At 46.7% G+C, this 23469-nt stretch overlaps 1 protein-coding gene across 2 annotated transcripts in view; it reads left to right on the forward strand.

Moving 5' to 3' along the window:
* RGS22 (regulator of G protein signaling 22) overlaps positions 1 to 23469 on the forward strand; it is a 1652097-nt gene that overhangs the window by 527585 nt on the left and 1101043 nt on the right. For both annotated transcript variants that reach the window (XM_078686958.1, XM_078686959.1), the window contains exon 9: positions 22309 to 22470. In XM_078686958.1, coding sequence (XP_078543084.1) covers positions 22309 to 22470 — 162 coding nt within the window. The remainder of the gene's footprint in view (positions 1 to 22308; positions 22471 to 23469) is intronic.

Here is a 23469-nt window from a genome sequence, read left to right on the forward strand (position 1 = left end):
TATACAGAGAGTGCTAGTTTGTAGGAAAGGCTAGTATGGCATCTAGAAAGACACATGTACTTGTCTACATAACTGGATGCTACATGACCAAGTGTGTGAAATGCCCAAATAAACTAGTTGGCAAGCTACAACTGCTCCAAATTAATTTTGTAAGGCCAGCCATGGAATGTCTTCATTCAGCCCCATGGTATCGCTTTTTATTCGAAATACCCATTGTTGTTCTCTTCGAAATAAAAACTTTGAAATGTCCGCAACGTGTCTGGGTATTGCTGGTTGCTCGAGGATAGTCCATCTTAGTTCATCCGCTTGATGATTGGAGTCCAGGAAATGATTGGTCATCTTAGTTGACCTTCTTTTGCACCGAATGGTGCTCTTGTGTTCCAGTATTCTGGTCTTCGCCCTGTGAGTGGTCATACCCACATATCGCAAATTGCATGGACATGTAATGAGGTGCAATTGCAACCCTTTCACTGTTGCAATTTGTGTGTCCTTTCAGTGACCACGGTTTGGCAGTGCCAATATCCACTTCTGTCATATGTCGTTGTCTGAGGACAGACCGCGAAGGACCCACATGGATAATGTCCCACTACTGGTGGTAGCCCCCATAATGAAGGTTGATCCGGACCTCTCTGTATTGCTCTTGGCCTGCTATGGACAATCGGGTCCTTGATATTGGAGCTTCTCTTGAATGCAAACAAAGGAGGAGGAAAAGATACAGAACCGATGTTTAGGATCTTCCAGTGTTTAAGAATGCTACTTTTGATTTTGTTCGAGTAGCTACAAAAGGTATTGACACAGGTGAATCTGATTAGTTCCTCTTTTAGACCAGCTACTTCAATCAAGGCCTCCCTGTTGTTATTCGCTGCCCGTTTCCGTAACCTGTGAATGGCTTGTGTAGGATAAATGTCTCTCCTTGAGCTGGGTACTCAATATTCTAGCAGGCTCCTGATATTTATCCAACGTAGAACAATTCCTTCTAATTCTGAGAAACTGCCCGAAGGGCAAGTACTCTCGAAGGGCCTTCGGGTGATAGCTATTAAAAGATAATAGCGAATTCCGGGCAGTAGGTTTCTTATAGAGTTCCGTACTAAGGCCTCCTGCTTTTGGGAAAATACAGATATCAAGAAACGGTAAGCTAGAATTAGAGTATTCAACCGTAAATTTCAGGTACTTGTTCTTCGCGTTTAGCCAGTAATGGAAGGAATCAATGGTATCTGGAGTACCCCTCCAGACGACAAAAATATTGTCGCTATATCTCCTCCAGATCCGGATGTGTCTTCCATATAGGTTATCCTCTTGTAGGATGGTAGTCTGTTCAAAATGATGTACATATAGAATAGCCAGGCTAGGGGCAAAAATACTGCCAATAGATGTTCCGGACGTTTGTAGATATATATCATCCTCGAATTTGAGGAAAAAAAAATGTTCATGGCTAAACGGGCGCACATCATTATGAAATGCACTGGTGTAATACTTTCCGGTGGTCTGGAAGCCAACAAGGTCTCAATGGTGGCAAGGGTTTCATCCTGTGGTATAGAGGTATATAAAGCCTCTATGTCAAAAGAGACCATATAATCCTGTTCTTGGTCAAACGTGATTTCCCAGAGGAGACGGAGTAAATGTTTGGTATCCTGGAGATAGGTCGGTATCTCCAGTACCAAGGGCTGAAGGAAAAAATCAACAAAAGTTGATAGAGGCTCCAGTAAGGAACCTATGCCCGAGATAATCGATCTTCCTGGTGGTGGTAGCACTCCTTTGTGTACTTTTGGCAGTACATAAAAGTAAGGTATGATGGGATGAGATGTAAGCAAAAAGGCGGCCTCATGTTCGGTTATCCACCCATCCTCCTCTGCTTCCTCGACCATTCTCTTGTCATTCAGTTGTCAGGCGTTTGGTAGGATCCATTTTCAGAGGTCTATAGGCATCCCTGTTGCTGAGCTGTTGATGGCGCTCAGCTCTGTACATGATACTGTCAAGGATGACTATAGCACCCCCCCTTGTCAGCTGGTTTTATCACAATCTGATCATTATCAGACAATTGCTGGAGTGCACGTTGTTCTTGTTTAGGCAAGCTGTGATATTCCCTAACTTCTTGATTGAACTGAGTTTCCACATCTTGTAGTACCACTTTTTCAAAGGTCGCGATCTGTGCAGGCACCATATGTGGTGAAGGATGGAAAGTGGATCGCGGTCTCAAACCTGTGTTCTTGATGTCATTAGTATCATCAGTTGTTTCTTTCCCTTCGAAGAAGGCTTTCACGCGTTTTTCCAAAAGAAAACGGCTAGTTCTTGTCTTATTTCAAAAGTGTCTCCTTTGCAAGTGGGAACACAGCCTAACCCTTTAGTTATTGCGGAAGTCTCAACAGGAGTAAGATGATAATTACTGAGGTTCATTATCATATTGCATTGTTGCTGGTCCCCGTTTGTACTGGTGGCTGCACCATGCTGCGTAGTGTCCTGGGTGCTACTGACATTTCCCAATGCACTGAGGCCTGTTGGGTTCTCCGACGACCCCTTACCCTTCCTTGGCCAAACCCTAAAAAAGGCTGCTGAGGGATCATATTATTTAATGGCTGAAAGGGGTACATTGGAGGTTGGAATGGTGGTTGTGCATATCTGATAGACCCAAGAAGTATACTGTGTGTTTTACACTAAGCATTTTGACATCAAAGGGGAAGGTTATACCATAGCATCACTAGTGCGCAACCCCATAGGTACACATTGCCTTAGTTTCAGACTTTGCAGTCCTTGATGTGCACATGGACAGATTCTTCCCGCCCCTTCGGGCAACAACTGTACCTTCCAGTGCACATGCGCTTGCGGACTGGTTGTCACACTGGGCAATACTGGATGTATGGCGTATATTGCACCCCACAGACCGCATTTATTCTTATTTTTCTGCAGCTCACGGGTTACATGTGAGATTGGATCGGGTTGTGGGTTCGCAGGCTCTGACCCCCTTGGTTGAGGTAGTGAAATACCTAGGTAGGACACACTCCGATCATAATCCTTTACGGCTTCGACTGAACTGGGACCCTGGCCGCCATTCACCCCCCCCCAATACCCACCTAGTGCCTCCAGCTTGCTGCGCTGGAGGACGTCATTGGGATCAGCTGCCCTGGAATATTTCTCGCACAATGAGGGGACGGCGAGCTCCGCACTGGTGGAGTGGGACGACCACAAAATTGCTATTAGGGGGCACTGTCTTGGGGCCACGTGGAATTTGCGTAAACAACTGTCCTTGTCGCTCACAAAGTTAGAAACAGAGCTGCTTCAATGCGAAAGGTACGGAGAGGGTGGGGATGGACAGTCAGGACGCTTGAAAGCCCTAAGGGCACAGCATGCGGACCTTATGGAGAGATTGTGCTGCCATAATTACGCTGCCCATATGGCTCGCACACATGCCAAAGCAGACAGGGCAGGCCGACTTCTGGCCTGGCTGTTGCAACAAGAGAATAAACATGCACCGATTGGGACCCTACTCACGCCGGAGGGCTCACTGGTATATACACAGTGGGAGATTCACAGGGTGATGGCGGAGCATTACACACGACTGTACTGATCCAGGGGGCGCTGCTCCGAGCCTGACCTGAAAAGATTTCTCGCGTCGCTTCAATTACCGACTGCCTCTAGGGCACGTCAGAAGGTTCTTAATGGTCCTCTTACTTTGGAGGGAATCGGGGAGGCGATTGGGTCTATGGCGTCAGGAAAGGCGCCGGTTCCAGATGGCCTGCCCGCTGAGTATTACAAAGCTTACCGGGACATCCTGACGCAGCGGTTACACACTATCTACTCCACGGTCTTGACGGACAACGGGTTACCGCCATTGATGCGGGAGGCTTACCTGGTGTCCCTTCTCAAACCGGGCATGGACTCCGAAAATCTGGGGTCATACAGGCGCTTGGCGCTCCTGAATGCGGACTATAAAACTTTTGCTAAGCTGCTGGCGGAACGCTTGGCGCCACTGGTCCCCGAGTTGGTTCACACCGATCAAAACTGATTTATTCCCAAGCGCAGTATGTCGTTGAGCCTGCGGAGGTTCTTTCGAGTGGCGGCAGACAACGGCAAGGAGTGGCCCAGGGCGGGGTGTCTGGTGTTGGACCTTGAGAAAGCATTTGACTGCTTGCAGTGGAGCTATCTTGCGGCGGTGTTGTCGCGCTATCATCTAGGCTGGGGATTTCTACAAATGGTGGGCCTGTTATACCACAACCCCACAATCCTGGTGCGGCTAGAGCCATACATTTCTGATAGCATCCCGATCTGTAGGGGAACCGGGCAGGGGTGCCCACTATCGCCCCTCCTGTTCGCGCTGGCAATCGAGCCTTTGGCAGTGGCCCTACGAGCAGAATTGGGAGTGGGAATACCACTGGGAGATGCAACACCTCAGGTCTCGCTGTACGCGGATAACCTTCTAGTCTTTGTGAGGGATGTTTGGGCTATTCCGGCCTGCCTAGAAGATATTTTGCGTGATTTTGCTGATCTCTCTGGACTCCAGGTAAATGCCAATAAATCCTGTTTATATGCGTTTGGAGGGGACGTCCAGGATCCGGGCTATGTTCTGGCTGGTGCGCAGGTGCAGTGGAATGCCGACACGTTGCGCTATCTGGGAATCCAGATATATCGTCAACCAGCTGATCTCTTTGACGGTAATCTGGGTCGTGCGGTGACGGCCATCAAGTCGCAAATGAACTTCTGGAGGACGCTCCCGCTCACAGTCACAGGCAGTCTGGCGTTATCTAAAATGTTGATCCTTCTACGCCTCCTTTATTACTTTGCCAACCTGCCGCTGTATGTCCCGGCGGCCTTCTTTAACAAGCTCGCTGCCCTCCTCAGAGACTTCCTCCGGGGTAATGCCCGCCATAGGATAGCGCTAGCGCAGTTATACTTGCCCATGGACCAAGGGGGTCTAGCTGCCCCCTGTTTTGAGCATTACTATTTAGCTGCTCAGCTGCAGTGGATAGCCCGATGGCTCGCGGACAGAGGTCGAGAGGATGCGGCGACTACAGCTCCTCCCCTCTCTTTGGATTGCATTACTAGGCTTTTTCATCGGCTGCTAAGTTACCCACACCGGCTCCCCTCATCTTGGCGGTGGCTTACAAATGCTTCCGCCGCTGCCTGTACGTCATCAAAGATCTAATTCCTTATGCGCCTGCCATACCGCTAGTGGGCTCCCCCAGCGGGCCTGGGGTGCTCATGTCCCTGGTGCTTCTGGAGTGGCATGACCCCGACCTGCAGACTCTGGGAGATCTGTATCGGAATGGCATGCTTCTGCCATTTGAATCACTTGCTGAAGAGCTGGGGCTGCCACAGGGACATTTTTTAAGACACCGCTCCTTGATCACCACACTGGCCTCTAGATGGGGGTACATGACGGAGGAGCCGAGTCAACACCTCACCATACAATACCTCCACGTAATGGGTCGCGCCCGATATTTAATCCGGTGGTTTGTGACATCCCTCCGCCCACATGCAGCGATAAAGTTAGACTCACTTCGACACAGGTGAGAAGAAGACTCAGGGGGGGGGACTGGAGGATAGGGAGTGGGGAAAGATATTGAAAAGTCCTAAGAGAATCCCCAGAAACATGCGGTTCCATCAAATTCAATTATTTATTGCTCACAGGGCGTAACTCACTCCTGAAAAGATCAATAGGTACTTTCACCGGGCGGACGCAGCTTGCCCCTGCTGTACAGAGGTGCGGGCTGGCCTAGTGCACATGCTGTGGTGCTGTCACGCGCTGCACATGTATTGGCGGGCTATCAGTGAGACACTGGGTGCATGTACTAGCCGCAGCATCACTTTCGAGTGGCCCACTTACTGATTACATCAATTTAGTAGGGCGCCAACAACAAAAGTCACTTCTCGTTTTCTTGACCTGGGGATAGTCATTGCCAAGCGCCTTTTAACGAAGAGATGGAAGTCGCAGTCCCCACCACACATTAGTGCGTGGAGGTATTCCCTCGTAGCATGGGCTAAAGCAGAAGGAATCGCTATCACACGGAAACACTAGCCTTGCGTAAGACGCCGTTGGCAGCGCAATGGGAGGGTCTGCTCCGGAATCTTATGCGCATGGAGGAGGATACCCTGGAAAAGCGGCCGCTTGTTGAGGGAGGCAACTTGAGATGGGCGATATGTCGGGTACACTCTTATCTCGCCACACAGGCGCATCTATACTGTCCACCGACTAAGCAGAGATGACACTACGTGTGTTGGCGGATGGAGCAGCTCTGTGGAGTGCTGCGAGCCAGGGAGCGAGGGATGGCGCGGAGAGGGGTGACGGATGTTATCATGGGGGGGGGGGGGGGCGGGGGCGAGGGGACTAAAGGATAAATGTAAAGTTGAAAAGGTGTAATTAGAAGTCAAACTTAGCTGCTGTGGTTGATTTATTTCATTAATTACTGTTTGTTTACTCTTTAACCTCGGTCCACTCACACAAGTTGTATGATCTGTAATACTCTGCATACTATGCCTCCAGACTTGCAATATGTCGGCATTGTGGACTTTACCTCTGCAGCAGCGACTCATATGTTATAGTTCTATCTGGAACTGTGGCTAAAGAGTCACCAGAATACATGGTGGCCATCCTAAGCTTGTATGTACGAACTGAGAGTCACTGTCTAAAAAATCCTACTTGTAACAGCAATGCAATGCTGGAGATAGTCTTGCATAAACATGTATATGTTGTGAGAAAATGATAATAAAAAAGATTTAAAATTTTTTTTAAAATTGAATTGCTATCATATTCTGTAGCTCAGTTGTTGGCTCTGGGTATCGTGGGTCTTTGAACAACCAATAAACACTTTGGGCCTACATACGATATCGGTCAGACCGCAACCGACGGCTCGTCAGTTGCAGTCCACCGCCATCTGCTGTTGCGATCTGACTGACGCATTAGGATTTGTGAGGTCTGAGGCAGCAGTCAAAGGGGCCGACCGATGTTTTCAGACGGGTTCAGGGAGCCTGTCAGTCGGTTGGAAACTCCTCATAATCCCTTAAGCACAACGTTTCCGCTGTTGGGTTATGTTGTTAGTTTCCGACAGCCAATCCATGTCGGCCTTTCCGACATGGATTGGCTGTCAGAAACTGACCTAGGGGCCCCAAGCAAGGCCACTTTCTCCCCCGGCCCGCCGCATTTGGGCCTAGGGCACACATATGGTACTCCCTTTAACATCCCTGCACCGGTGCAGGGGTGTTTACAAACTTTCATTTCTTAATGGGAGCTTGTGCTGCAGGCGTTTTCAGTCTCCGCACAAGCTCCCATTGGAAAATTGATGTTTCCGACCACACTATGTGCTGCTGCATCCAAATTAGGGTGTCGCAACCGCCGACCTATGGTCGGGCGGTTCCTTCCCCGCAACAGTGTCGGGCATTATAATGAGGGCCTATATATCCCTGGGAGCAGAATACTCTGATAGATGTAATGGTATATCACTTTTGTAAATCAGCTACCGGGGCAAAATAATACACATGAAAACTTTGTCACCTCTTTTATTTTTTACTACTTGTTTTCATAATGTTTTTATTTCAACAATTAATTTTTGTGGAAAAATCATAAGTGATCTACACAAATGACCCATTGCTGATTTTGGAATTTTTTCTACATTTCAGAAAAGTATAGTTTTCTGGGTTCCCGAATGGGAGTCACACCTGTTTCCACCACAAACTGAAAATGGGTAGAAACCACAAATAGAAAAAAAACAACTACCTCTGCAAAAAACACTGTAGTAACGAAAACACGATTGTGGTTTTGAGTTCTAGTTTTTCCTGAAAAAGTGTAAGATTGTTATCTTAGCGCTGCAAACATTTTGTTGATGCTGTTTTTTCAGGGAAAACCTGCTTTCTTGCACAACATTTTTTCCTATGACATTTTTTTTAATGCTATATTTTGTCTATTTTCCTGGTTCCCTGCAGGGAAATCCAGAAATTCTGGGTACCTTTAAGAGATGCCAAAATGTGGGTAAAAAAGGGCATCAAACACACAAAAATGCACCGTTAAACTGCCTAACTTGGAGGCGTATTATTGGGCAGAACATTTGACGCCGATCAATGCATGGATTCATGCGCCGGCGGACCACCCGACCTATGCCTTAGAGAGACAAAAATTGTCACCTAAGAACCTACTGTCTTATTTGTACAGCGGGGCGGGACGGGCTTCACTCCTCCCGGCGACTGTCCTTACACTCAATGCCTGGACTAAGGCCACGAGACGTATGGGGTGGGAAAAGAAGCCCACAAGACAGACCCCGTTGTGGTATTGTCACTGGTTGACGGAGCTTCATACACTGCGTGGATTCCACCGATGGGATGATATAGGCGTCTCCACGATAGGAGATGTGATAGCCAAGGGGGAACTAAGGTCCTTTGGGGCTCTACAGCGGGATTTCGGCCTTCACAAATCACAGTTGTTTAAATACTTGCAGTTCCGTAGTGCGTGGCGGGTTCAGAAGGTCCCGCTGACAGATATCCCGGAGTACGCACCGCTAGAGGGGCGGCTCCTCCAAGAGCAGATGGTGGGACAGGCTGTTTCCCTCACCTACAAAATGCTAACCAACAATATGCTGGGGGATCTAGCAAAGCTCAGGGGCGTATGGGAGGCAGAGGTAGGAGAGATGGAGGACCTAGACTGGGAGATAGTTTTGATGCACCCCAGGGAGGTGGCGATTAAATCGAGATTACGCCTGATTCAATTCAATGTGCTCCATAGAACATACTATGATAGAAAACGTCTCCGCTGAATGGGGAAAGTGGAGGACTCCCGATGCCTTAGGTGCCTACAGCAAGAGGGGGACTTCTATCACACTCTCTGGGCCTGTGCCACGATACAAACCTATTGGACACATATATTTGTAGAACTGGGAGAGGTACTGGGGGTTTCACTCCAACTATGTCCGAAGTTGGCGCTGTTGGGCATGACGAACGATGTTGACCTTCCGCGACCACTCCTCACTTTCTTAGTACTTGCATTGGTGGTAGCGAAAAGGGACATAGCAAAACACTGGGGAGAACCGACGCCGCCGGACATAGAGGAATGGAGGAGAGGGTTAGACCTCTACATGGCAGTCGAAAGAGTGACGTACAAGGCAAGGGGATGTCCTAAGAAATTCTGCAGAGTCTGGGCGAAATGGCGACACTACCATGGGCTAGACGGGGGGCTGTGAGGGAGGGAAGTATGGCCGGGTATACCTAATTGTTGGGGGGCGGGGGACAGGGAGGGGACTGGGTTGATCAAAGTTCTTCACAGGGGGTGCCGGAGGCACTGAATATGCGAGGCTCCAAGTGGTGATGGATCGTTTGGACTTTGGGGTGGGTGGAGAAGGGTACAGAAGTGCAGCTGCTGCCTTTTTATGACTTTATTGTTGAATGTTGGAATATACTTATGTATATATTCTTAAGAAACAAAAGTTAAAGGAAAAAAGTGATGATCATTTTCACATTGATTGTAAGGTACAGTTTGCTGGCGATGCTCCCATGCAGCAGTAGTCGGATGATAGAAATGGATGGTGCCGCCCGGCCCCCGGGATGTGGGCTGAACGGCTGTGTGGGACGCTACATGGTTCTGGACATTTGGCGATATGTTCCCTCGTAAGAGGCACTGTACGGAGTAACTTTTTTTTTTTTTTTTTAAACTTTATTTGTCATTTTCAGAAGCATCATACACAAACCATTAGCAATGGAAACAATACACCCCATCTTGCAGTACAAAAACACCCTGAATGACAGCTTTCGGCGTAGGAACAAGTGCAAAGTCCAAAGGGATTGGGGATATCCACAACAGTTTATCACAGCCAGTAAATAGCCCCGGATGCAATAACAAGCCCAACCGGCCCCCACAGATAGTGTTCAGCAGCAGCGCATAAGTTGTACCAACAGCACAGGCTAACCCACTCCCTCCGGGTACAGTTGGTTGTCTAGCTGCGCCTGGTGGTCAGCTGCGAGTTTAGCAATGTATGCGCGGTACGGCCCCCATATGTCTAAGGGTCTAGACGATGTAGGGATGGTGGAGGAGTACTCTACGCAGTTGACATTGCAGGAGGCCAAGCTCTTCAACCAATATTTCACCGTCGGGCTTCTTGCGGAGCACCAAAGTAAGGCCACCTCGCGCTTAGCTAGCAAGAAGCCCAGCGTCGCAAGCCTGCGAACCGCTGGTGGGAAGTTCGTCACGAAGCCTAACAAAGCAATTTCAGGGGTCGGAGTTAGGGGGACGCCTAGTATCTTACCAAATGTGCTGTGTACCTGTAGCCAGTAGTCTTGCAGTCGGGGGCAGGTCCATGATAGGTGAGCAAAATCAGCCTCTGTAGTTTTACATTTCGGGCACATAGGGGATCGGGAGGGGTCTATTCTGTGGGCCAGAGCAGGGGTGTGGTACATACGCCTCAGGAATTTGAAATGAATGAGCTTGTGCCGGGTGTTCAACAATACTGTTTTTGTTACAGCACAGCACCGAGCCCATTCCTCATCCATGATCTGTTTCCCCAAATCTCTTTCCCAAGCCAGGCGGACCTTCTCGTCTGCTGCAGGAGCAGCCGCTAAGCTAAGTCTGTATATCTTAGTAACCATGTGTGTCCCCGATGGATGTTGAATAACTGCGGTCAGGGGTTGCGCCTCCTCTGGAGCCAGTGGGAAGGTGGGAAATGTGGCTCGCAGTAAGGAACGCAGTCGGGACAGTACAAAGGAGTCCATAAAAGTACGGTCCTGGAACCGGGGGTCCTCCGTCAAACTAAAGGCATGTCCGTCTGGGAATAGGTCCCCCACCGTGTGTAGGCCGAACTTAGAGAGTGTAGCACGCACCACCGCCTCACCAGTGATCGGAAGCCAGTGTGCATTAGGGAGGGGGAGGAGTGGGGAGTATAGTATATCAAGTTTAAGTAACCTCCGGATTTTCTCCCAGGCCCAGCATGTGGACGATACCGTTTGGATATCCTGGGGGTCGCGGGGGAACCCTCTCGGGAGCAGTGTAGCCAAGGAGTGAGGCAACACCAGGTCTGTTTCCGGCTTCAAGAACAGTATGCGCGCATCTGGGTGGAACCAAGGGTATGCGAAGGAACCCTGTGCTGCCAAAAAATATCGATAAAAATCGGGCACTCCCAGGCCACCTCTTTCGTAGGGCAGGGTCAAAACGTGCCACGCAACTCGAGGGGTTTTGTTGCCCCATATCAACCGCAGCAGCAATGTTCGCAGCTGCGTGAAAAAAAAATTTTGTCAGAGGTATTGGGATATTATTAAATAAGTACAAAAACTGAGGTAGCACCACCATTTTCACTATGGCAATGCGTCCCACCATTGAGAGCGGCAGCCTGAGCCACTTGGTAATGTTGTCCTCCCAAAAATCCAGCGCTCTGCCATAGTTGAGCCGGATAATGTCCACCGTGTTAAGATGGACGTGTATACCCAAGTATTTCACCGATTCGTCGCACCACTCCAAGGGGTATTCGCATTCCCAGGGCGTAGTGGCGGCGGTCAGTGGAAAAATGAGGGATTTGCGCCAATTCATGCGCAGGCCGGAGTATGTGCCAAACCGCGTGATTTCCGCTAATAATGGTGCCAAGTTTTCGGCCGGAGCCCGGACATAGAGTATTAGATCGTCCGCATACAATGAGGCGAGCAGAGGACCCGTGCGAAACTGTAGGCCCCGGAAGCTGTGGTTGTCCTGGAATTGACGGACCAAGGGGTCCATCGCTAAAATGAACAACAAGGGGGACAGGGGGCACCCTTGCCTCATGCCTCTGGACAGGGAGAACGCCTCTGTAAGGGTGCCATTGAGGCGTATACGAGCCGTTGGCTTAGTATACAGCAACGCCACTGTGGAGACAAAAACCTCCGGCATGCCCATCCGTCTCATAATGGAGAGGAAAAAGGGCCACTCCAGGGAGTCAAACGCCTTCTCAGCGTCTAAAAGCACTGCGGCTGCCGGAGTGTCGGGGTCTACCCGGTGAAGCACTGCGAATAAGGTGCGCAGATTCAGCGAGGTGGATCGATGCGGCACGAACCCCGATTGAGCTGGGGATATGATGAATTCCATTAAAAGGGCCAGCCGCGTGGCCACTACTTTCGCCAAGATTTTATAGTCAGTATTCAATAGCGAAAGGGGCCTATAGGAGCCACAGAGGGCAGGGTCCTTTCCGGGTTTCGGGAGCAAGATGATAACCGCCTCCCTAAACGTGGGGGGCAAGACACCCGTCTCCAGAGCCTCAGCATAGACCTCTAATAACTCCGGCACCAGTTCCTCCTTGTAGGCCTTGTAAAAATCTGCCGAGAAGCCATCGAGACCTGGAGCCGCCGAGCCTCGTAAAGCGTCTATGGCTTCCACTACCGAGTCGGGTGTTATCGGGTGTGCAAGGAACTCTTGCATGTGTCTTTCCAGAAAGACCAATGCAATTTCGTCAAGGTAGGAGCCTTGAGCGCGCAGGTCGTTGGCAATGGATGAGGAGTAGAGGGTAGTGTAGTAGGAGAAGAAGGTGTGGGATATTTCGGGGGTGGTATGCCGCCGCGTACCATCCGGGGCCGTTATTTCCGTGATGTATTGCGCCTGTCGTGGCGGGCGTAGTAGGTGTGCTAGCAGCCTCCCGGGTCTGTCTCCCTCCCCATACTGCCGGGCCGAGTGCTGCGTGGTCAGAAAATGTAGCTCTCTATCGGCCGTTTCCCGAAACTCCAGCAGCAGGGAAAGGCGGTGCGTTTCAAGTGTCTCAGAAGGGGCTCGGAGCAGGTCCTCCTCCACTTGTCTGATGTCTTTCTCCAGGCGTGTAAGCGTGGTTCTAATAGAGCGCAGAACTCCCACATGAGTGGCAATGCATACCCCCCTTATAGTGGCCTTAAACCCCTCCCACAAGGTAGCGTGTGTGTCCACTGACCCCGTGTTCAGCTCAAAATAGTCCATGATAGCAGTTCGGAGTGTTTCGGTGAACACCGTGTTAGCAAGGGCCTTACCAGGGAACCGCCAGTGCCGTTCAAAGCCGCCAGGTCGTGGTATATCTAGCTGTAACGCCACTGGGGAGTGGTCCGAAAGTGTACGTGGCAGTGTGGTGTGTGATGTCACCCATTCAGCCACCCCGGGGGAGAGCAGCCAGTAATCTAGTCTAGTCCAAGTGTTATGGAAGCTGGAATGGTGTGTATACTCCGTGGAATTCCCGTGTAGTCTAGCTTCGAGGTCTACGAGGGAGTAGTCCTCACATATTTCAACCATGACCGGTCTGGAGTGTTTCTTAGTGTCTGCAGCGGTGGAAGTCCCGACCCGTGTGGGGTTAAGGAGTAAATTAAAGTCCCCCCCGACAAGTAAGTGGCCAGTGGCTGTCGTGGTCAGTTTCGTCTGTAAGTTGTGAAAGAAGGCAGGGGTGTCAACATTGGGGCCATACACGTTTACCAGGGTAACCGTCTGATGAAACAGTGAGCCTGTCACCAACAAGTATCTGCCCTCCGGGTCTTCCACCGTGGAGTGTAGCATGAAGGGTATTCGCTTATGCACCAAGATGGCCACCCCCCTGGAGTATCTGCTAAAGTCAGAGAAAAAGCGGTGTGATCCCCAGCTCCTCGCCAGCAGCCGGGACCCCGTAGGACTCAGGTGCGTCTCCTGAAGAAACGCAATATCGATTGTATGTCTGCCGAGGTAGTTGAAGACCTGCCTGCACTTCCTTGTGTCGTTTAGGCCCCTGACATTCCAGGACATCAGGGTAATCCGGGATAAGTCATCCCGCCTAGGCTGTCTGGTCATAAGAGATAGTGTCTATATGTGCAATCCAGGGTGAGCCAGGGGCTACTGAGACGTGCGATGGAATGTGGTGTGTGTCTGCCATCTGTGCGCAGAATGCTTTCAAACTAACTAACAAACTTACCCTACCCCCTCCCCCCACCCAGCCTCCAAACAACCCAGGGAGGCATATCCCTATGAACCAAGCAGCGAGCCAAACAAAACACAGGGTTGCAAAATACAATGAAAGAGTATAGCTCAGCTGCATTAAGAAAAAGAGTAGTGAGACAACAGTGGCATCCGCCATGGGGAGTGGCAACGCCACGCCGGTCGGGGAGTAAACGATATCGGATGATCTGCGCACGAGCGACCAAACCAGTTCGTGCGCCAGGTAACAAGAGCAAAAAAAAATTTTTTCAGCCCAAAATGTCTAGATAAAATGTTCAGCCATTGCCCGTCTCGGCAAATAAATCAACGCTGGTTTGGGAGGCATGTCCGAGCGGGGAAGCAGGCGGGTGGGACCCAGACCGAGAGGGGCCCTCGTCACGTCGCTTGTAATGGTGGCAAAATTCCTGGGCCTCCGTGGGTGTTTCAAAGATGCGGGGCCTGCCATCAATGTCCACTTTGAGTCTAGCTGGGTAGAGCATTCCGTAGCGCAGACCAAGATTCCGAAGTGTGGCCTTAACCCCGTTGAACTTTTTTCGCGCTTCCTGGACTGTGAAGGTGAAATCAGGAAAGAAGGAAAGCGTGTTGCCCTGCCATGTCACCTCACCACGGTCCCTTGCCGCCCGGAGGACTGTGTCGCGGTCTCTGAAGTTCATGAGGCGGGCTACGATGGGGCGTGGTGGGAGACCTGTTTTGGGCCGGGGCCCCAGCGATCTGTGGGCACGTTCCACCACAAAGCCCTGAGTGAAGGATTCTCGGCCAAAGAGATCAATGAGCAACTGTTCAACAAACGTGTCCATCCGGCCAGTTTGCGTCGTCTCCGCCAGGCCAGTAATGCGCACGTTGTTTCTTCGTCCCTGGGCTTCAAGATCCTCATTTTTGATGGCCACCTCCTTGAGGATCCTCTCCACTCTCTCCAGCCTCTTCAGGGATTTCGCTGCGCCATCTTCTACATCGGAAATCCTGGATTCTGCTAGGTCCAGCCGTCGGTCGTGTGCCTGGAGTTTGGAGCCCATGTCGTCCATGCGGCGCTCCAGACTGTCAAAGCGCCCGTCCAGCGCCTTGAAACCTGCCCTCATCTCTGTCATCATGGCTGTCATGAGGGAGGTGGTATCTTCCCAGTCCTCACCCCCAGTCGCCTCCATTCGGGCCTCCAGTGGGGGGTCGGTGACGGGTAGGGAGGCCCCAGCAAAGTTCAGTTTGCGCTGATTGAGGTCGCGCTTTCCCATTGTGGTCGCGCTGCAGGGCCACCCGGCCCAGGTCTTCGTGTGTCTTCTCGTCCCCTCGCACCGGCGCTGTCAGAAATGGCTATGTGGCCGTGCCGGGCAATGGGTCTTGTACCCTCTGTAGTGGCTGAGTAGGGCTCTGTCTGGTTTGGGTCACCCGCAGCAGTGGATGGCGTCCTGTGAGGTGTGGGTCAGGCGACCACGGAGCAATTCCTCCAGGCGCCCTCGTGGTCCGGTAGGACAGGCTGTGAGTCCTTGTAGTCCCCTCCCTAACGTACCGGGGGGGGGTAGAGGGGGCAAGCCGCGCCGCAGACGCGAGGACGGGCAATGCTGGCGCCAGCGGCACCCAGAGCGGCCCCACAGGCCAACCGCCAAGCAATCCGCCCCCCGCGCCGGGCCTACGTCTCCGCCACAGGCCCAATGGAGCACCCGGCTTTAGCCCGCCCCCAAGGCCGCAAAGGCCCGAGAGCGGATCCGGCGCGCAGCGCCGCCCTACGGTAGCCGGGCAGCAGCGGGCCCGCCGCGGAGCCGAGCCCCCAGCCCTCGGAGCACAGAAATCGCAGCGGCCGGTCCCTGCAGGCCACCCAGGCGCCCCCCGCGCTGCTCGCCCTACCTCCGCACTGAGCCGCCGCCTCTCCTCGCGCTCCGCCCGGCCGCAGGTCGGGTCACCGTATCTCCGGATCCGCTGCCGCCACCGATCTGGAAGTTGCACCCGTCGTGCTGTAGAGGATGTAGCGCAGGATCAAGGGTGTGGGTGCACTGTAGGATCTGGGGTTACCGCATATTGCGAGCGCTAACTCCCCGGACCGGCGGAGCTTCAACAAGAGGCGGCCATCTTGGTCTCCTCCTTGGCCACGCCCCCCCTGTACGGAGTAACTTACTTCCATCACAATAAAAATAATAATACAAAAAAAAAATGCACCGTTTAAATGACTCCCTGTCCTGCGCTTGTTATGATCCATGTCGCCATCTGCTTATGGCTCTACATTAGGGTTGCCATCCATAATGCTGCTAAATGTGGTTTTTTTCCCTTTCTTTACAACTGATACAACTAATAACTTTGACATGTTTTTGTTCTTAATCTGTTTAACAGATCATTTGTTTTTCTAAAATTCAATAAAAAAAGCAAACACACAAAAGATGATGAGAAGATTACTTGCAATAATTGTAATCGCTGGCAATCACTCGGGATAGCATTCCAACCCACTGTTCTTTTTTCCAACTCATTTTGGATCCATCCATATTCAATTCAGCCTTGAGTCTACTACAGTAGGAATGGTCGAGCCCAAACTGCCAGGCCATGTCCTCTCTGAACCACAACACAAGCAACCAAAGACCTGTTAGTCCCTGATTGGGCTAGTCAGTGCTACCCTGAGTGATTGCACGTGGTTAAACTTATTGCAAGCATTCTTCCCATCACATGTTGTATAGTTGATGTACTGCCCTACGTGGCAAGGGTATGCCCAAACGTAGGTCCCATGCTCACTGTGCCACTGAAACCAAGCCACACCTGACTGAAGAAGCCCCAAGCAGGGTGAAAGCAGTCTTGGATTGTTTGTGTTATGATGCCGTGACACTGTGGAAGCACAACTTGAGCAAACACGCATCATGTTATGGCTGATCTGTCTATCTTCAGATTTCGTTTCTCACTATATATAATGCTGATGCCATATTCACTTGTCTGTTTTTTAATATAAACCATTGATATGCGTTCCTCAGCACTATAACATTAAAAAACAATTTAGGAGATGGAAAATGAAATGGTTAGAAATATTTGTATTTGGAAGGAGGAATAGTCCAGGGAAGTTAGATACGAGCATTGTTTTGAACCTGTTTTTCAATAACGTAAACACTTTTTAAACTGTGGCCTAGAGCAAATACAAAATAAATGTGTCTCCTGTCAGACATTCCCCACATCTTTCAGAAAATGCCTTTGCCTCTGCTGTAAAAATGTGTCTAGAAAATGAATAGGGAGGCTAGGGAGTTACCCTTGGGAAAGTAAAAGGAGCCTAGAATATCAAATGCAGTGCATGTCAGACTAATGCATATAAGGGGATTAACTTTTATCAAGACACTTCTTCTATACATAATGAACTCTTTTGGTTTTAATATGGAATTGCCTATATCCTACAATGATAAGGTACTGAAATATTTGTTGTTCTACGTTCATTAGCATTGTTTCAATATTTAGAGCGATAACTCAATAAAAAACAATACTTTCCACTGTAGAGTTCACCAGTTCAATCTGGAAGCAGATTGCAAAAGATAACTCTGAACTATTTTTATATGTGTGAAAATGTCCATCTGGTGCAGTGCTAGGATTCTACAAATTAAAGATGTTTGTACAGGCACACCTATGTATTTATCAAATGTAAGTGTGTACATGTTTGTGGTGGAGGAACAGCTCTCTTATGCTCAACTGGAAGCTTTGTTGGAGGCTAGATTGTCAGTGTTGAATGGGGAGGTGCTACAGCAGCCAAAATGGCAATAGATTATGCCATTTTGACAACCCATTTCCAGGATTTGTTTCCTGCCAACATTGGAGGAAAGATCATATTTTATGAAGCGTGTACGGGTTGTACTGAACTGTCATTCTGTATTCCATATTTTTTCAAAATAATTCTTTATGAGAATTTCAACATTTGCCTTAATATGATTGAGGTGCGATATATGTACATTCCTAGGCATTTCTCAAAAACAACAATATGGCCATTTGGTACTTATTGCTTAGAACAGGTGTTGGTTCATTTGCAGGTAAACATGAACGGCAAAGATCTTGGGGGATAAAGAGAAGGGACAAGGAGGAATAACAGAAAAAAATGGATAATAGCTTATTAAAGCCGTTTAGCACATGAGTCTGAGCACTCAAGGTGCACTGATGGACAGGAAGGGACATAGTCTGTATAGACGGGGGTAGAGGGAATACATTGCAAGCCTCAAAATGGTGCACAGACATAATATCGACTCCAAAATATCGTTTTGACAGAATATCGAGTCAAAAATATCGTTTGGACAAAATATCAACAGGACAGAATATAGACAGCCAAAATATCGTTTTTAAGGTAAGTGAAGTAATATCGACTGTAAATAATATAGAAAGTGAAAATATGTAAGTATATAATATAGATAGTAAAAAAATTCGTTTTTATTTTTAGGGTCAGTTTTGGGTTTTTGGGTAAAGGGGTATTTTTAGGGTTCAGGGTCAGTTTTGGGTTTTTGGGTAAAGGGGTATTTTTAGGGTTCAGGGTCAGTTTTGGGTTTTTGGGTAAAGGGGTATTTTTAGGGTTCAGGGTCAGTTTTCAGTTTTTGGGTAAAGGGGTATTTTTAGGGTTCAGGGTCAGTTTTCAGTTTTTGGGTAAAGGGGTATTTTTAGGGTTTAGGGTCAGTTTTTGGGTAAAGGGGTATTTTTAGGGTTCAGGGTCAGTTTTGGGTTTTTGGGTATTATTTTATTATATTTTACTATATATATATGTTTTAATAAATATGAAATAAAAAAATATTTATTTAACTTTCATTAATTATTTAATTATTATAAGTTAATTTAAGTAATTTTAAGTATATTTTAGTAATTAATTATTAATATTAATTTAATTTAACACTGTTTTTAGTAAATACGATATTTTTTACAACTATATTTTTGTAAACGATATTTTTAACTCGATATTTTTGTACTTACCTGTTTGTAGATAGAAACTCGATATTTTGACTGTCGATATTTTGTCAACAATATTTTTGATGGTCGATATTCTGTCCCTCGATATTATTTCAGTGATCCCCTCAAAATAACCAATATTGTGCACGAAGGGTATTGTTATCTCTGTCAATGGCATAAATAGGGATTCCTTTATCTAGCAGGAACTGCATATTATTTACTATAAATCCATCCAAGCTGTAGGGTACGAGAGATGACTAGGGCAAGAGAGGAGAAATAGCTTCTTCTTAGATAGACCTCTTAATAGAGTGTAAAATCTGGCTGAGGCAAATTGTTGATTTCGGCTACTGTTTAATAACGGATCCCAAATTCTGTTAAATATGTCTATATGCTGTGCTCTATATATGATTTTCTGTATGAATATTACCTAAAGACCTCAACCAGCCATTTATCGTGAGTGGGAGAGGTGGATTTATAATCGTGAAGGATGCAGACATTTGTCACCGTTATAGTTGTTGCCATCCACTGATGCCATGAAGATGGGACTATAGGTCTATCAGAGAGTTCCTGGATAAGTACTAATTTCATTGATGGTTGGAGTGAGGCCGTACTATAGGTAGTTAGTGAGGACCATACCCCCGTCCAGTAAGAAGCAATGGCCAGGCAGGACCATAATATGTAACAAAGCGTACCAGTATACTGTCCACACCTCTAGCAAGGCAAGACACTGCCCATGCCCACAAGACGGGAAATGGACTAGAACCAGTTGTGGAGTATTTTATTTGTAGTGAATTCAAGTTGTGCTTCCTGGCTACTGGCATATGTTTTCAATACTGATGCCTATTTTTTGTACATGTATTCAATCTCAAGATTTTTTGCTGTTGGTCCCTAAGAGCCATGTTGTTTCATGTTTGAAATACCATTCGTTGGTGATAGTGTTGTGTAGTCCAGATAATACACCCTTGTGGTTTCCCCAGTGTATCACATAATCATATATGGGTAACAGAGGTGGGCATTTCAGGGGGGTGGTGGGGTCGTGGTGCAGGTAAGGCAATGCTTTAACTGTTGGAAGCGCCACTGTCATCCCATCTCCAAACCATAATGCAGTGCTCGATCTTCAAAGTCAAAAAGTGTTGAATCACTTGTATAACTTTGTCTATCCATTGATACCAAGAAATTAGATGTCTGCCTATTTAATGTTGTATTGTACCAGATTGGGACATTTGCGTGACATTTGGAATGTAGTTTCAGTTGTTTGTGTATCGAGATCCTGTTACAGATTCTAGTTGCCTCACCTTTTGTGTATCAATTTCCTGGATATCCGCTGACCTGAAATAGGTGGTCAGGATCTCCACTTACAATTTGGCGTAGTACAGGTGACAATCGGTGTCATCCCACTTTACATATGTTATCTGAAATGGGTGTAGGGCCGCATTGTAGTTTTCTATATTCAGAAGCCTACACCCTCTTACCTGAGAGATTCTCAGTTTCTAGAAAAACTGCGGGGCTGTCACCCTTTTGATAATCTGCATCCTTTCCCAAAAAGGTAATTGCAACACTTGACAATGCTTCAAATCTAGGGCCTGTTGTTGTATTAGAGAGTTAAGGTTTTCATTAACCATATCTGTCAGACCGGCGCTCCGTAAAGCTCCCAGATAACTTCAGGTATATCATTCGGTATGTCTAATATTTTATAGTCAAATATATGCAGTCATCTGTTTAAGGCAAAGATAGATTGGAATTAAGGTTTAATTTAGCATATGTAGAATATAATGAACTCTGTGAAAGATGGATAGGCTTGGCTTATTGGTTTATAGTTGTCAAAGAGTAACTTCTTTTGAAACCAGTGTATCTGACAGAGTGAATTTGAAAAATGGACTGACGATTTGGTGATGATCAATGATGGCTTTGCTTCATAATTGGTTCTTGTTCTTTGCTTTTCTTGATGGCCAGCTATTGGATTGGAGAAAAAGGAAGGGGACATTGTCTCCTACAATTAATGACCGAATTACTGAACTGCCTTTACTTTCCAAATGTCAGAAGACCCTCTGTGACCTAAAAACCAATATGTTCTATAAAAAGACATCATCAGGAAAGAATTTAAAGACCTCTAGCCGTGACAGAATCCTAGTATATTACTAAGCGGAATTAATTAGAATAATCTTTTTTATCTTTCCTTACCATTCACCTTTTGTTAGTATGTTAGTTACCCTTATGATCCTTTTGGACAGTCTAATCATCTTTGCATAGTAGCTTAATTGAATGCATGAATTAATGAATTAATTATTTTGGCTGCTGCACCAATAGGGTGTATGATGCTTAACGTTTGTTCGAACTTAGTCCAACTGAACACATCTAGAAAACATCCAAATCGTCACCTGTTTGATGAATAAGATTTAATTGTTTTGGACTTTAACAAAAATAATTTTCTTTAACTTGTTTAGGTCAGATTACCACATTTCCACATAACAAGTTAGCATTTACTTCAGTAAACGTGCTATTTACAAAACAAAAATGGGTTTGAGTTTTGTTCCAGAATAATTTACTTAAGTGTGATGTTTCGGCCAGATGGCCATTGTGTCATTGAGCCACCACGTAGCATTTTAGTTTAGCTCCCATTCTTAAGGCTGGAAAGATGTTGAACATGATTTAAACGCACTTGAACGTAAATCTTTTAGGCTTAGTAATACATTTGTAGTTTATCATTTTGTATTTAAAGAAAATCAGTCAATTTGGGGCATAATAGAGTTTGGTACCAATGCTAAGGCTTTTTAAGTTTGTATGTTAACACAGGGAAAGGGTGTGATGTTGCAATTCACCATATATGAGGACCAAAAGTGCCTTAATTGGGAGAGAGAAACAACTGAAATTGTCGGTGCAAATTCTTGTTCTGATTTTAGGCAACTTAATTACCCTCATTTTAGACTGGAAAATGTGTGGTGGTTACACAAATTATTAGTCATAGTTTTAACTACAAAGTTAGCTTTAAATGGAGAAAAGCAAGCAGGAATAGGGTTTCTGAGACTTTACCACATTTAAACATGCAACATTAGCAGTAGTACTTCCACTAATGGTAACAGGCATGGCTTTCCCTTGCTGTAATGTGGTGTAGCCACCTCACAAATATGCTGTTACTGCATTTGTAATGTGGTAACATAACATCAATTTAAATAGCAACATTTTTTAAATATATAGTGAAAGCCGCACTATACATTTAAAACTACATTTCCATAGATAAATTGCACTCCAAATGAGACCCAATGTGTCTTTGCCACAAACATATTTTAGGCTGGCCTCAAAAGAGAGGATTTATTTATTATATTTAGGGATTATATAGGGGGCCAGACCACATTCACATTGTCAGCTTACGAGTTCACTTCCCATATTCCCTGAAAGTCTACAAACATTTAGCACTGAATCAGAATTGTAGAAAGAGTAGAACAATTGCAGAATTGGGTGCTAAAATATTGGATGAATACATACCCTGATTCTAAAGCCATGAAATGTCTTGTACTTTATTTCAATGTGTCATTTTTTATGTATATGTTGACATTAATGGGAATTTATTTTATACATAAATCAAGCCACCTCAATAAGATGAAAACAAAGTACCTGATGACGAATGGTGACCATTTTCTGAACAATGAAATCCTGTCTAGACTTAACCTTTTACATGCCTCTCAGTGGAACATCCAGTACTTATCCAGCATCCAGACTGAAATAGTGAAGCCGTTGCTCCTTTACTGGTAAGGAATCATATGAACACCATTAATTTGTATCGTTAGAGATGAATATTTATCATGGAAAGTACAATGTCTTATTAATGTATTATATCCAGAGGAATACAGGGTCTATTTTCTTTTCATATTTCCCTGTGATGGTGATAAAATAACATTGTATGCAGTAAAGCATTCATATATGGACAAGGCTGATACTCAACAAAGAATCATCAGCAAATAGTATAGTGTTCAAATGTGCTTCATGTCTTAAGTTTTGAATGTGCAGGTGGGCACACTGATTGTGGAGTATGAATGTTTCCACATAAAGAAGTGAAAAAAAGGTAATAAGATATTGAGAATGCCTTCTTTATTCCATCTTAACAGTGAGTTCTAGTTACATAAGCTGTGTAGAAAAAAACGGGACACCCTGTACCTGTGGTTTATCTATGAGTAAGAAACCAATAGTTCCTACAGATTCAGTTTAGAAAAAATAATGAATGAAAGGTGAAAAGACAGCTACATTGTATGGAAATACTTGTAAAGGAAACCTGTATTTACATACAGTGAGGAGAGACTTAAAGAGTTAAGGGGATAGTGTAGGTATTGCACGGCACTCTGAGGTCACAACAGTCTTCAACATTGGTCCTTGGGTGAGGAGGCAGAATAGTCATCTGTGTGTCGGACAGAGTTACAATAATTACCAGCACTTTTATAAAGTTGAGGTTAGTTGAACCAATTCATCTTATCGATGTTTCTCACTAAAACTGCTTTTTGCGGCCAGATTGATTTGAAAACCAAAGGTGATGTAGTCATAGATCACAAAACACAGGTTTCTAGTAACTTTTATGCCGATAAAGCAGACTTTATGATTTATGTTTATAATCGTAGCAGATAAGACTTCTAGTGGGATTTGAGGTGTTGCATGTGCCTGAGTGAAAGTCTGGCTTCACTAATCAAACAATTGCAACAAGCAATCTAACCCTTTAAGAACTATCACACTTCAGTCAGTAGTACTGACTACCATTC

The sequence above is a fragment of the Lissotriton helveticus genome, chromosome 4_1 (assembly GCF_964261635.1).
Source record: "Lissotriton helveticus chromosome 4_1, aLisHel1.1, whole genome shotgun sequence".
Lineage (NCBI taxonomy): Eukaryota > Metazoa > Chordata > Amphibia > Caudata > Salamandridae > Lissotriton > Lissotriton helveticus.